General features: G+C 47.0%; 1 protein-coding gene across 8 annotated transcripts in view; it reads right to left on the reverse strand.

Annotated features, from left to right (window-relative positions):
- TTC7B (tetratricopeptide repeat domain 7B) overlaps nt 1-14710 on the reverse strand; it is a 248625-nt gene that overhangs the window by 44487 nt on the left and 189428 nt on the right. For 4 of the 8 annotated variants that reach the window (XM_047796148.1, XM_047796151.1, XM_047796152.1 and 1 more), the window contains 3 exons: nt 12145-12336; nt 9561-9611; nt 441-581 (listed from right to left, as the gene is read on the reverse strand). In XM_047796148.1, coding sequence (XP_047652104.1) covers nt 441-581; nt 9561-9611; nt 12145-12336 — 384 coding nt within the window. The remainder of the gene's footprint in view (nt 1-440; nt 582-9560; nt 9612-12144; nt 12337-14710) is intronic. The other 4 variants (XM_047796149.1, XM_047796154.1, XM_047796150.1 and 1 more) reach the window with 4 other exon arrangements.

Raw genomic sequence — 14710 nt, forward strand, 5'->3', positions numbered from 1 at the left:
GTGCCCTCTGAGAGGGGAGCCGGGACATCAAAAGTGCTGCCCCTTCCCTGGCTTGGAGAAGGACATCTGTGTCATCAGTACACTGGTCCCTCTCCCAGGGTTCCTAAGACTTCACTGCCAGGATGTGCCAGGGACTGTGCTCCTTAACCCTAGGAGATGGGTGCTATGAGCCCCACCCCTGTCCAGATGAGGAGACCGAGGCTGAGCGTGAAGCTGTCACTTCTCGTCTACACAGCTGAGGCTCTGCGCCACAGCTGCAGGACTGTCGGAAAGGACAGGACCTCCAGACTTCCAGGTCTGGGACACCACGCGCTGCTGTCCCCCATAAAGAAGTCTGGGTGCAGACTCCGGGCCCCTGCTGCTAAACCCTGCACCCCGAACCACAAGCTCCCCTCTGGCACAGCAGTAAGTGTGGGTGGGGCAGGGGGGCAGAGCTGTACCTGCGTGGAGCCAGATCTGCGCCAGCGTCATCCAGGGGTGGAGCGGGCCCTGCTTGGGGGCGCTGCTCTGCAGGGACGAGGCCACTTCCGACAGCGCCTGCTCCACTCTGGAGGCTGCTACCGACGTGGCGTGGATGGAGCCTGTGAGAGGGGTCCAAGAAGATGGCATCAGAGGTGAAAGGACAGACCCAACCAGCCAACCACCCGCACACCCGGCTGCCCCCTTCCACACACAGACACGAGTTCAAGACGGACACACACCACTTCCCCACGCTGTTCCTGAGTTTTATTGTCCATGTCGTCCATACAATCGCAATGGCCTGGAACCTTAGTTTCTGTCCTTCGCTTTAGCTAATCTTTTCGTCACCACAGAGCACATGCTATGCCAAGTACCCCCTCCAGGAGCTGGGTCTAGTACAGGCTGAGTGTCAGAAGGGGGGACAGCTTAGACACGCAGCTGGGACAGTGCCGAAACACGGCCTAAGGGAAGAACTGCAAAGGGAAGCTACAAAGCACCCCTGTCTGGGCCTGCAGGACCTAGAAACGATGGAGGCGTTTGGAGGAGGAACCGTAGCCCCCCCCCACCCCGCCCTGGGGGCGTATCTGGAGTAGATGGAGGCCGTTTTCAAGACACACCCGGCAACTGCCCGTCTCAGTCCCTGGCCCCTGAAAGATGTGGATCCGTATCCTAGGACCTGACTTAAAAACGGCAGATAAAGAACACCTTGGTTCTCTGGAGAAGCAGATTCCATCTAATGAGACTAGACTAATGGAGAACAGGTGGCAGCGGAGGCCTGGGGGTCGGAGCTGCTTCTGCCTCCCTCTTTTGGAAAACCCGCGGCCCTGAGAGGCGAGAGAGGCCGTGGACTGAGCCTACTGACTAGTCAAAGGGGTCTGGCCCAGGAGCTCCTGTCCCTCTCCAGGCTGACCTTTGAGAGGTCCTGATGGCCCACCTCCTCCTGAGACACGGGCTCCTTCTAACATCCTCTTTGGGAGGAATGGTCTCGAAACAGCAGGAGCCTCGGTTTTTTTCAAATTTAAATCTGTTGATATTTATAATTGCTGGCAACTTCCTTAATTTATAACTCATACAGTGTGATACGTAGATAAACATTCTAACACTGTCAGTGGTAACTAGCAACTTATCGAGAGGTTAAAAACCGCCATAGTAAATAAAGAGAAATGCTGACCAGGCAAATACATTGAGTTGCTTCTACTCTGGGTGAGGCAGGATTGTGAGTGCAAAAATAACTTCTGTTGGGGCTTTGAAATACACCATAATATATTCATTTTTAAGAGTATTTGCAGCCATAGACTGGCCATCCATATTGTGTTTTGACTGTTCCAATGTGAAGGGAACATGTATTCCTCTAAATACACTTAAATCCCTCAGTGGGAGGGTGGGTAGAGGTGAAATGCTGGAGGTGGATGGGGACAGCCTGGGAATCCAGCTTCTGTGGATAATCCACACGCAGACAGCGCCCAGCAGCATGGGTAAGAGGGAGACCCGTCTGGGAAGGGCCGGGGGTCCTCCAGGGTGAGAGTTGCCGTGCAAAGAGAAACTCGAGGCCCAAATTCACAGGCACTAATGGATGCCATTATGATGCAGGAGAACGGAAAAAGTTCAGCTAAGACTCCACCTTGCTTAGACAAAGTGTGTTGACTACTTAAAAAAAATTGGGGAGTTCCCATTGTGGCCCAGCAGTTAATGAACCTAACTAGCATCCATGAGGACTTGGGTTCGATCCCTGGCCTCACTCAGTCAGTAGGTTAAGGATCCGGCGTTGCTGTGAGCTGTGGTGTAGGTCACAGATGCAGCTCAGATCTGGTGTTGCTGTGGCTGTGTAGGCTGGCGGCTACAGCTCTGACTGGACCCCTAGCCTGGGAACCTCCATATGCTGTGGGTGCAGCCCCAGAAGAGAAAAAAAAAAAAAAAATCTGAGTAGCAAATGATTAAACTGTTGTTGATTTTTTGGGTCTTGTTTTTAACCTTTCTAGAAATTAATGTTTTAACTTTGATAACAAGGATTTGATGTAGTTTCCCTGAAGTTTTTTTTGTTTGTTTGTTTGTTTTTCTAAGCTGTACCTACAGCATGTGGAAGTTCCCGGGCCAGGGATCGAACTCATGCCACAGCAGTGACTCGGGCCACTGCAGTGACAATGCAGGATCCTTAACCCGCTGAGCTACATGGGAAATCCTCCTGAGATTTTTAATAGCAACTTTTAGTTAAATGAAGGTGGTGTTGCTCCCTCCGGATGTTACCAAGCCAGCTGACACCTCCCTGACGACCCTGAACAGTGGTTCTCGACCTTGGCTTCACATCAGAATCACTAAGGGATTTAAACAAATCATTCTGCCACAGCTACACACCAGACTGACTGAATCACTGACCCTCGGGTGAAGCAGGCAACTATTTCATAATCACCCGGGTGATTCTGATGCGCGGCTAAGACCGAGGCCCCAGGCCTGGAAAGACAGTAAGCAGGTACTGGTAACTGACACTTGGTCCAGAAAGGTATCCTCTACACGGCCAGCCAGCCTGAGCTCCCCTGCTCCCCTGCAGCCCAACAGTCCGAGGAAAGAGTCCAGGAAGATCTTGCTCTTGAGAACAGAAGTGATCAGAACCCTCTTGGTCTCCGAATCCCTCAGACTCGGCAAAGGTATTGAGACGCCTCAAGGGATCTGGTTTACATGGGTTATATCTATGGGTATTTACATATTAAAAATCAAAAGTGAGACATGTTTAAAACAGCTATTAATTGATTTTAAAATGACAACAATAAATTACTCCTCTGGAAAAAGTCTACAAGTTTTCTACCAGGTTCTTAGGCTCCTTTGCTACCAGGACTTGTGACTTTTTTTTTTTTTTTTTGGTGGTTCAGTTTTACATACATATTCTTTTCCAGAGTTTTTTCCCTTACAGGATTTTACAGAATATTGAGTATAACTCCCTTTGTTATACTCTAGGTCCTTGCTGGTTATCTATAACTTTTGGAGGGGCTAATCTTGCTTTTTGGATTAACTATTTTGTTTGTTTGGGTCGTTCCCAAATGAACTAATCACAACTAACGTCAAAGTTCCTTCTCTTTGTGATATCTATATACAACTAAATTAAGCAATTCTTCACATAATAATCGGCTCCATGGTGAATACGGTCTGGCAAACGATGATGGTGCCGGCAGTGGTGAGTATCAGTTTTAGTGAACACGGCCTGTTTCAGGCACTTGGATGTGCATTTTATGCACATTATTTCATTTAATCTTAAATAACTCTTTGAAGGCAAGTAACATTGTTTAGATGACAAAACTGAGATTCAGTGAGGTTACCTGTCTTACCCAAAGTCACAGAGCCAGCAGGTGGCAAAATCAGGACTCAGACACACTAGTCTACTCCAAATCTAGCCTCTAAATCCAGCTCAGCCCCGACCCCACCCCCTGAAAGGCTGCTGTGAGCCCCCGTTTCTTCTCCCCACCACTCTCACGTAAAAAGTCAGGCCTGGGGGCCTCAGGGCCCCGTATCACCCTGTGGGTATGGTTATCACGGTACAGCCCACCCTGTTTTATATTAAAGTCGGTGTACCTGTCTCTCCTATGAGACAGGTGGTTCTGGAGGACAGGAACCAAACCTTCCATTTTGGTATTTTCAGGGGCTAACAATGCCAGGCCTCTGAAATGTACTTGGTAGATGCTTGTGGAATGAATGAATGGCGAGGGAATGAATGAGGACTGTCGAGGATACGTCACTCTGAAACCCAGAAGAGAGTGGCCCCTTTTAGGGAAGCAAGTCTGGGTGCCCTACTCTCCTTCCCCAGTGGCCCAGAGGCCAGAACCTTCCCTGTCTTAGGGCTTCTCAGCCTGGTGGTCCTCACTGCCACCAGCCTGGGCCAAGGAAGATGGTGGCACACGGCTGGATCAACATTGCACTCATCTTTTCCCGTCTCCAACCCAACTAACCCACTTAATTATGGATGGTCACTGAGGTTTATCAGAAATTACCATTCCCTTCCTCACCGATTCCTTCTCTGCACAGAGGCAGAGACCCCTCATGTTCTGAACTAGGGCTGGATATTAGAGCTTTCAAAATGTATTCGTAATAGTGGATGACTTACAACCATGGTAAAAATCATCTAATAGTTAATGCCTACTATTCTTGGCAATAGCATAACATAATCAAGCTCTTCTACTAGATTTGAATTTGGAGAAGAAAGGAATAAACATCATTTTGAATCAGGATGGATAGATCTGATGACAAAAAATAAGCAAAACCACCTATCGCCTACTGTTTCATAGGATTGAAATGGTAAGTGCCAAAAGGGATTTTGATTTACGTAGGTAAACAATTGGGAACACTAGTTCTAACTGACATCTTTTTAAAGCAACCCTTTTCTTCCTCACCAAAGCAAATATATTCCTGCAGCGTGCATGGGTAAGAGGATTATTCCCTTGAGGGGAAAAAACTGAGGAGGGCTGAGAAAGGAATTAGAGGAATATAAGACATATCTCTAAGTTGAAATCCAAGACTCTGGAGAAATAAGCTTCCAAGTATGGCTTCAACAGGTAAGCCGGGGAATGCGTCTGGCCGCTGTGCATCTCTTATTTATCACATTGATTTGAGAAGCGCTCATTCCTGTGGTAACCTTGAGCTGCTGTGCTCCAAGCCCCTCAGGCACAAGGCACAGTGGCTCTGAAAAGCCACTGCAAAACCAACAGGACCAAGGGCCAAGAGAGGCAGGTGAGAGCATGCCCTAACATCTGGCCTAGGTTCTGTGACCTGACTGCTGAATGGTCCATGAGATGCCCTGGAGCTGAGGAGATCTGAATTTCCTCCCACTCAGGTACCCGGGAGCCAATGTTACAGACTTCTAATGTGGCCCTCGTGCGCGGACCCTATTTCAATACTCAAAGTGCATCGTTCAAAGGTTTCTCAGAGCCGACTATTCTGTTAAAGAAAAGGCATAATACATTACATGGCCTACTTAGAGTCGGCAACCCTGTTTTCACCAGCAGGATCAGTGAATGCCTGGCGTGTATTTATATCCTAGCTCCTCTTTCGACTCTTCTGGTGGCATCAAGTAAGCTCCTGCAGTCTGAAGGATGTCCGCCTCTCTCCCCTCCGATCTTCACTGCACGCAAAGGTGAATAGGGCTCAGATGAAATGCTACCTGCCTGGTGACTTGGTGAGCATCAAAGTCCCGGAACAATGGGACAACTGTGTTATAGGACGTGTGAAAAAAAATCTTCCACCAAGGAGACATCAGTGGACATATTTCACACGCGTTTGGTCAGGATTTGGGCTGCTCTTTGCTTCTTCCCTGGAGAATTAACCCGGATGCCTCGTGTGCATGAATATGGGACAATGCAGAACACGTGGCCCCAAGTCCCGTCTCTCTGTTTGCCCCCAACTTTCTCTCTGCCTAATGCAGCGCAGATACCTGCCTTCCCCTTGTTTTTCTAAAAAACTGAGCGTGCAGAAATTACCCACTGCTAATAAATCTCCGTACTTATTTTCCCTCGGTCCTGAAATGATTCAATATTATCTGTCAAGAGCGTTTATTCAGCTTCTGGTTCTTAGAAGCCAGGCCCCCCCTAAACACCTAAAGTCAGAATGAAAAAAAAAAAAAAAAAAGGCAGCAGTTCCACTTGTTACAGACCCTGCAGACTAAACAGCGATCTGAATGACTAAGCATTCTGCCTGAGCGCTTTGCTTCAAGTGTTTCATTTTTAACAGGGAAAGGATGCCTGTTTCTCAAGCGAGGGCTTGAAAGTCAGTCAGTCCAATACTGCACACTGCCGGCGGCCCTGACCGCCTCCTCCATGCCTGCCGGCTGTGTTCTAAGAACCAGAAGGGCCTTGGGGCAGAGCACCTGGGGGTGACTTCTCTCCTGCGGCCAAGGGAGGGGGGGGAGATATGAGGTCCATTCTCATGTCCCTGCTCAAATTAGGAATATTTTCTCTGTACCTTTTTAAAAACCTTAATCATTCCCCCTTTGCTCTCCACGCCCCCATCTTTGCTGGCGGTGGTCCTGCTTCTCCCAGGAGGCTGATTTAGGGGTGCTGGGCCCCTCCCACTACGCTGTCAGGGGTCTCCCATCCACATTCGAACTTCCTGAGAGCTGCCCCCTTCTGTTGTTGTAGAATGTCCCTCCATGGGACGGGGCGGGGGGGGCGGGGGGAGCAGCTCTAAGGGCCACGCCTGCCTGGTTCAACCTAATTCCCACCGACCATGATGCCTCTTGCTTATGGGCTCCGCTGGCCAATAATTTGGGGCAAATAAAGTATCTAGTAGATACTTTCCTTTTTCACTGTGTGAAAAGGGTACTAAGACGGCCAAGGAAATCGGGACAGCCAGATCCCCGTCCCAGGACGAGATCACAATTCCCAGGCGACTTTAACAGAATAGCAAGCACACTTTAAACCTGATAGGACGTGTCTTCTCCTGAAAGGGGAAGGTCCTTTCCAGGGAAAGTTTTAAGGAAGGGCTGGCTCCACCAAGGCCGGGTACGTGGTCACCAGTGGGCATGCGCGGGCGGCCCGTGCGGCTGGCGGGGGGGTGGCAGGACCAAGGGTCGCAGCGAAAGCGTGGAGGGGAGGGGGGGCGAGCATGCGGGGAGGTGCCAGCTGTCAGCGGCGGAGACGGGGCTCCGGGCTGGAGACAGTACCTTCTGGAGGACTACAGCAGGCAGGTGCTTCCCCCTGCTCAGACCCTCCCCGCTGCATATTGGCAAGGCCGCGTCTTGGGAGTGAAGCGCCCTCCTGCCTGCGGAGGGCTGTTGGTCTCAGCCTGTGGGAGAAGCCCCCCCGCCCCCAGGCTTGGGCGATCGTCTAGTTGCGGGACACGTCCGCATCTCCTCTCCAAGTGCCTTTTATTATTGACTTGTCAAGCTCCTGAAATTCCATTCAGCCTTGCTTAAAGAAAGGCACCCCAGAACTAATTAAGGAGGCTTAAATTAATTTTAATTTAATTAAAACAGCAAGGAAAGGTTTATATCTGAATTCTTAGGGCTGATTTTTTTTTTTTTTTTTGTCTTTTGTCTTTTCTAGGGCCGCACTGGCGGCATATGGAGGTACCCAGGCTAGGGGTCTAATCAGAGCTGTAGCCACCGGCCTACATCACAGCCACAGCAAGGCGGGATCCGAGGAGCATCTGCAACCTACACCACAGCTCACAGCTACGCTGGACCCTTAACCCACTGAGGGAGGCCAGGGATGGAACCGGAAACCTCATGGTTCCTAGTTGGATTCATTAACCACTGTGCCACGACGGGACCTCCAGGGCTGAATTTTTTAAACTGCCACCCCTCAAAAGCAGTGGGGTCATCACTAGGGTGATTTTTTTTTTTTTTGATACATAGATAAAAAAATGCCTTTGTTGTATTAAGCAGGAGCAGAGGGTGAAATTCACCCACCAGACTGACTAGTCACTTCCTCATCAGGGCAGATGTTTTTGAATGTGAGAGAATGCAAAGGCAATGAGAAAATGCCAGCCACAATGGAAAGAGGAAACACGACGGCCTTGGCCTTAGTTTTCAGCCTTATTTCATTTGAGAGGTGTGTTCTTTTGTTAATGTTTATGTCTTCACCTAGTTCCTAGGGAGAGCAGCAGTTTCACCAGAATCAGCCACAGGAAAAATGAAGCTGAAAATCCAACTGGCTCGTTCTTGGGGAGGAAGATGACTGCTGGGGGCACTCATGAATGGGTCTCAGCAGTGAGGGCACACTGGGAGGCTCTGGCCCTGCGTCCCAGGCCAGCTCTCCCCACTGGACGGTCACTGCCCTCTGGGAGCCTCAGCTGCTGAGCTCCATCTCGGGGAGAAGGGCACCTGGCTGAGAGGCCTGAAAGCAGGATCAGTTAGGGCAGACCACAAGGTGTGTGTGGACAGAAAAACTAGTCCTCTCACGCCCTAACAGATGAGCAACCTGAGGCCGGGAAGGTTAAAATGAGTTGCCTGGGTTTCTCTGCAGAACTAGCCCCTGAACCCAGGTTTCCTGACCTTTAAGAGAGCTGGAGCTGTTTCTATGTATCAGGCCTCACTTTAACCAGTAAGGGCTGCTTGAAGATTTTAATGCAAGCTGACCTTCTGAAAATCGTTTCAATGTGTTTGAGGAGTCTGATATTGGAAGGACCCTTTTTTCTGAACAACTCTAACGGAATGATAATACCAACCGTACCCCTTTCTGATTATGGACTTCTTAAAGCCAGAAATAAAGTCACAGCTAGGCTGAGCTGGATTTCAGAAGGGAAAACAAGGCTCTGAGGGGAATGTCTGCCATGAGCAGTAAAGGCTCAGATCATTCAGATGCACCGGCTCACTGTATACCTCGACATTTCTCAAAATGCAGTCCCTGGAACATGGACACCGCGTCAGGGAGAAAACACGATGTAGCTTGGGAACACTGGGTCAAAGTTCGGAGAGTCTTGCACTTTTTAAATTGCAGGACTTCTCAGAGCCTTTAATGTACTAATGTGAACTGTGAGTCTCTAGTAGGGAGATGCACTATTTCCCAAACATATTTGACCAGAGAGGATCAGTGATCAAATAAACATCCTTTGGAAAATTTGATAATCCACTAACGCCTTCACAGAACACCACTGTAACGCACGAGTCCTCTACTCAGAGAACTGCTGGGTTTTCTTTACATTTTGGTAGAAGGAGTTGAAATTTTATGATGTCTATTTAGCTTATTTTAGGTAAATTAATTATTAGAACTTTTGTGCTGGGTACCTATAATGGTTGAACTGGAAAGGAATTTTAAGAGCACCCAACTGCTCTGGGGAGGCTGGCGGTCTCATGCTTTTGATGGGCCCCAGTGGGGCTGTGGACCACGCCAACATACGCCCTTACTTGGGCGTTTGTCCTGCAATGCCTTCCGTAGTTCTTTCCAGACAAGCACTGCCTCCTCAGTATTTAAACCCGAGCTGCAGCAGAAGCATTAGAATCTCAGGAGAGACGGGCCCCGGGGGGGAGGAGTGAGCAAGCAGGTGGCAGCTTCATATCCAGCCATCTTGCCATCTCAACGACATTTCCCATCATCCACAGCCACAACACACACACGGCAAGGTGGAAGGAAGCGTGATTCTGGAGACCCTCAGACAGGTTAATAGATTGGTAAGCTACTTACTAACTGAAAAAAGGGAGGGAAAACCATGAAAGTATACTTCTGGAGAGTTGCCTTGGAACAACAAATCAAACCAAAAATTAAAACCAAGAAACAAAACATTTGAGAAAAATCCAAAATTAAGGCTGAAAAAGCAAATGGAGTTCTGATAACCTTCCAACTGTAAGCCTGGCTGTCTGGAAGCAGACTTCAAGCGTGACACATATTTTCCCACTAACAATGATTTTTTTTTTTTTTTTTTTTAAGCCAGCAAGGCCAACTGGGCATTCCCCTTCGTATTTACATGTTCACTCAGCACATGAAAGCTGACCAATTCATGTAACCTGCTTTGTTTCCAGGGCAGGAAATTCCAAAGGGAGGGGAAAAATAATCAAACAAGCAGTTTTCAGATCTTTCCACACATTAACCCTAATCACGAGCCCAACAGTTTGTAGGGTTGGGCTAGTTTTCAATCCTGTGAAGTCAAAGGGTTGGAGGGAGAAATTCATAAAACTTTAGGTCTTGGCTTTCAGTCCTAAGGGAAAGAGTTGGAGTTTAAATTCATTAGAATTTTAATTTAAAAAATTGCTACATTGACTAGTCACATATATTATGTTTTCTCTTCCCTAACTAAATATTGCATTTACGCGGGATGGGGGCTGGAGATCCTTGGGTACTTCCGTCTCAGGGAAAAAACGTGGTTACTGGTTAGGGGCTCCCTGGGGACGGAAGATGATTCATAGCTTCACAAAGAGTAAACAATTGAGCGCTGCTGGTACACAATATATTCAGCAGAAAGCCCGGTGGGTGCTTATCACACACCCCCCCAAATTTGCTAATTAATCTGACGTAAGGAGCCCCACCAGATGAGTCAGGCCTCCAGTCTCCAAAGGTTTCAAGGGACACAGGACTCCTTGGGGTGACACAGGATAACTACTGGCAGGGAGTGGAGGTAGGTGGGTTGGCCGTGCAAACGAGTGGATGGCGCAGTGGGAACGTCTAACGATATTCTAGAACAACGCAATCCCATTTTAAAATTGAAAAAAACTGGGCAAAAGTCAATGTCAAAAACAATTTTTCTGGAAAAACCAAAGTTGGCAATTGCCCCTGGGCATTGTATTAAGGGAAAATGTCTATTTTAAGATGGGGATTAAAAACAGTATAAGCAGTTTATAACCATCAGCTTCATCTTCTGTTCCATAAAACTGGGATGGCCATGAAGGCTGAGTTCAGAACACCTAATATGCAGATATGTAAGGTCAGCGTGTTTCCTGGTTTGAATGATTTATTTTAATGGTAGACTCGTTTCTGTCCAGTTCTCTCTCTCTTTCTGTAGTGTGTGTGTGTGTGTAACACTGCAGGTGTCACCTGAAAGATGAGCACATTAGGGAAAGCAGTGCTTTCTGGTAGCAGCTCCCTTATGAGCGTTTGTTCAGCATGTAACTGAGACTTTGGATCAAAGACGAACCCTTGTAAATCACAGATACAGAGATTAAACTTTCTGGCTGTGCAGTGGGAAAAGTGAGCATTCAATAAACGAGTGGAAGAAGAAGGGTGGATCTATTTAGGTGCCATTTAAGGGCTTTATCAACCAATGTCTCATTTTAATTCAGGGATGTAATATTTTTTTTCATTGACAGGTCCCTGAAAACAGACTTTCCAATTTCCACACTATGTGAAAGCAAGATTACATTAAAATGCTATTCAAGGTCTCTGCACAGTTTCATCACACAAAACATAACAATTTCTTTCCTTGCAAATGGAAAACAATTTATAGCATCGTTTCTCAAAATGTAGCATACAACTTTTATATACTTACGTATTTATAAAATACTCCCTTAAGTGTAAAATTTAAATATAAAACTATTTAGAATACCTTAAGGGGGTCTTCTATAAATAAGGGGGTATTTTATAAACCCAGATTCCTCCGCCCCACCTCAGGCCTCCTGAACCAAAAACTGGGGGTGGGGCCCGGGGATCTGCAGTTTTCAAAGGTCTCTGGGGGATTTTAACGCACAGTAAGGTTTGAGACCTGCATATTTATAAGGCATATGGCCGATATCTTTAGAATACTAGCTTACTATATATTGTCGAATGAATTTCTAAATTTGAAAATGAGAAATATTTAGGAACACATTATTATTTGCACACTGTTCTAATTTGTCTTTTTTAAAAAAGGGATCTTTACACATTTGTGTTAACTCCAGAAGGCATGGCAGTATCCAAGAACTGGAAGCAATATTCTATAAAGCTTCTGTTTATTCTGCTCAAAACAGATTTCTTTTGGAGTTCCCTCGTGGCTCAGCGGGTTAAGGACCTGGTGTTGTTAATGTTGTGGCTCCAGTCACAGCTGTGGCATGGGTTCCATCACTGGCCCAGGAACTTCTGCATGCCTCAGACTAGGCCAAAACAATTTTTTTTTCCTTTTAATTTTCAAAGAGGAGGTGGGAAGTTGGGCACCAACGTGTTTTTCTGCCCCGAACAGCTTTTGGATTTTCAAACTAGCAAGATTTTTCTCTCAAAAAAATTTGATGGAGCTCTCTATCCAGCTTATCAGTTTGGAAGATTATCAGAAAATGAAACATAAGGCACATGAAGCAGGTCTTACAAGAAAGGAAAAACCATAAACCATGTTTACACAGAGAGGGTTCCTGGCGGGGGCCTGGGTCACTGACTGCATGAGGTGCAGGGGGCCACACAAAGGTATCGGGTTTGGGAGGAGAATGAAGATGAGAAGATACAAACAGGTGGAGAGGAGATTCGGTTCTTGAAAGAGAAGAGGAGGAGGAGGAATCTGACACTAAAAAAGTGAAAGAGAAAAAAAAGAAGGGTAAAAGCAAAAAAAACTTTAGAAACACAAAGAAAAAAAATAAAGTAGCTTTTAACATACTCACATAAGCTGCAAAGAAAATGAGGTCATGTAATACACAATCATTCCTCTACTTGATAACAGAATACAAGTGCTTTCCGAAGAAAACAAATTTGCTGTTTTCCCACCAGTTATCTAATTGTTCTGCAACAACACCACGGAATAAAAATAACTCAGATTTACCTGGGTACAGATTCAGCAGTATGATCCAGTGAAAATAATACGTCTTTAACCTATAACATCCAGGACATTCTAGAGGAAAAGAAACTCTTTGCTTTTCAATTGGAAAGGGTTAGACCTCGAATTTCCCTAGATTTGTTTATTTACTTATCATTATTTTTTTTTAATGAGAAGCACTTCTGTGAAATTTACTGAAATACTAAAGTTTTCCTGGTGCAGATACGGAGGGGCAAACCATAGGTCAGGTCCCAGCCTTGTGACAGTGGAGTCTTTAAGTTTTCTAGGCAGGTCTGCGGTTGGGGGCACCCGTCGGGCACTTGGAAAAGGAAGCTATTACTGTCACCCCCATGGCTTTAGCTGGAGGGATACACAGCAAGAGGGAAACCAGTACAGTGATCAGATTGTCCCCAGACTCAACGGACCAAACTTTCAAGGTAAAAAAATCATTTTGCTTTGGATAGGGTCTGGTCATGTCTATCAGTGATTAAAGATAAATCCCCTTCCTCCATATCCTGTTTTGAAGGCAAAAGGAAGAAAACAAATTTTGTTTCATCCTCTATTTAAGGAACTAGTTTATTCCAAAGAAAAGGTAATGATTCATAGCTTCAGAGTTAAAAGACCGTCACTCCATTTGACTCTTTGGATGGCTGGGCGCTGTAGGATGACAGAGGCGGGGAGAGGGGAGCCAGAGGTGATATTAGAAGGGAAATCATATTCCTAACGAGTTTTTTTTTTTTCCAGCTTTCTACGTCCATTTAATAAAACCAACATCTACTCTTTAGCCACAGGGGACGCAACCAGTGCAAAGCTTCTAGATATGGTTCCCCGTCTGTTACTGCTCGGATCTGCACATGGACAATTTCTGAGGTGGAAAACCACATTCCAGTTAATTAGCCACCTCCGAGATCAAGAACACGGAGCGTGCACTTTATAATGACCCAGATGTATAATAATGGTATTTTGGTTTTATTTTTAAAAAGCGCTCATCTGTTTGACATAGATACCGACATTTTTTTTTAACAGCAAAATATGATGTTCGGGATTTGCCTCAACGTGCGCTACAAAAACGAAGTGTGGGACGGCTGAGATGCAGGGAAAAACAGATGCTGATTGTTGAAGGCTGGGGGCAGGTGCATGGGGATTAGCATCTCTAGTCTGGTATATTTGAAATGTGTTCACCAAAGAAACTTAAAAAATAAAAAGGAAATAAATTCCAGTCCTAGAAAACAAAAACAACCATCCAAGAGGGGGCTGTGGCTTCACGAGGGAAGCTACTGCACCGTGGGTGACCCGGAATTGGCAGGATCCTAGGGGTGGCAGTCGCCTCGGCTCTGCCCTCGAGTCTCGCTGGCCATCCTCACATCGGATGCCTGTGCCCTTTAGGAGACGCGCCAGGTGGGGCCGAGACCCATGCTATGGACTAGCTGTCACCACAGGGCTGGGTTCTCTCAGACCACAGCTGACCTCAGGGTCACTTCTGTTTCGATTTGGGACCACGTTCACTTCCAACGAGTCCCTTTTCTCTTGGCTTCTACAGCCCCTAAGTGAGCAGGGCTGCGGTGGGGAGTCAAGACTCGCAGCCTCCTTTGGCACCACGTGAACTGAAAACTGAGGCAAAGGGAAGGAGAACGGCTGGGTGGATGCGCCCCGGCCGTGGGCTCTGAGCGCCTCGGGTACCACGTGGCTGTAAAGAAGCTGGAGGACGTACCTGTGGACAGGTGTGGAGGGATGCCCAGGGCATGTGGGAAGGGACACCTCACAGGGCTGAGCTATTTTCAAGCCGAGGGATGTAGGCAATTATATCCAAGCTGATGTGCATGGAAGGGTAGACAGAAAGCTAATAAAAATGGTTACCATCAGGGACAGGCAGGATGGAGGGGCAGGCATGGAAGCCAAAGCTGTCAATGGAAGCTTCGGAAGCAGGATTTAACCCAAATCTGTGGGTCAGTCCACACAGATGCATGACCAGGAACAGCTGGCCTCCTGCGAATGCCCACAGGCTGCACTATGTGGAATTGGGTTTTATTCCTCCATCCTTACCATTTAGAGGCCGACCTTGCTCACGTTTAAGACTCTTTGATTTAAATAAGCACTTCGGAATGTTTTACCATCCTTTATAACCCGT

This window comes from Phacochoerus africanus, chromosome 9 (genome assembly GCF_016906955.1).
Source record: "Phacochoerus africanus isolate WHEZ1 chromosome 9, ROS_Pafr_v1, whole genome shotgun sequence".
NCBI classification, from domain to species: domain Eukaryota; kingdom Metazoa; phylum Chordata; class Mammalia; order Artiodactyla; family Suidae; genus Phacochoerus; species Phacochoerus africanus.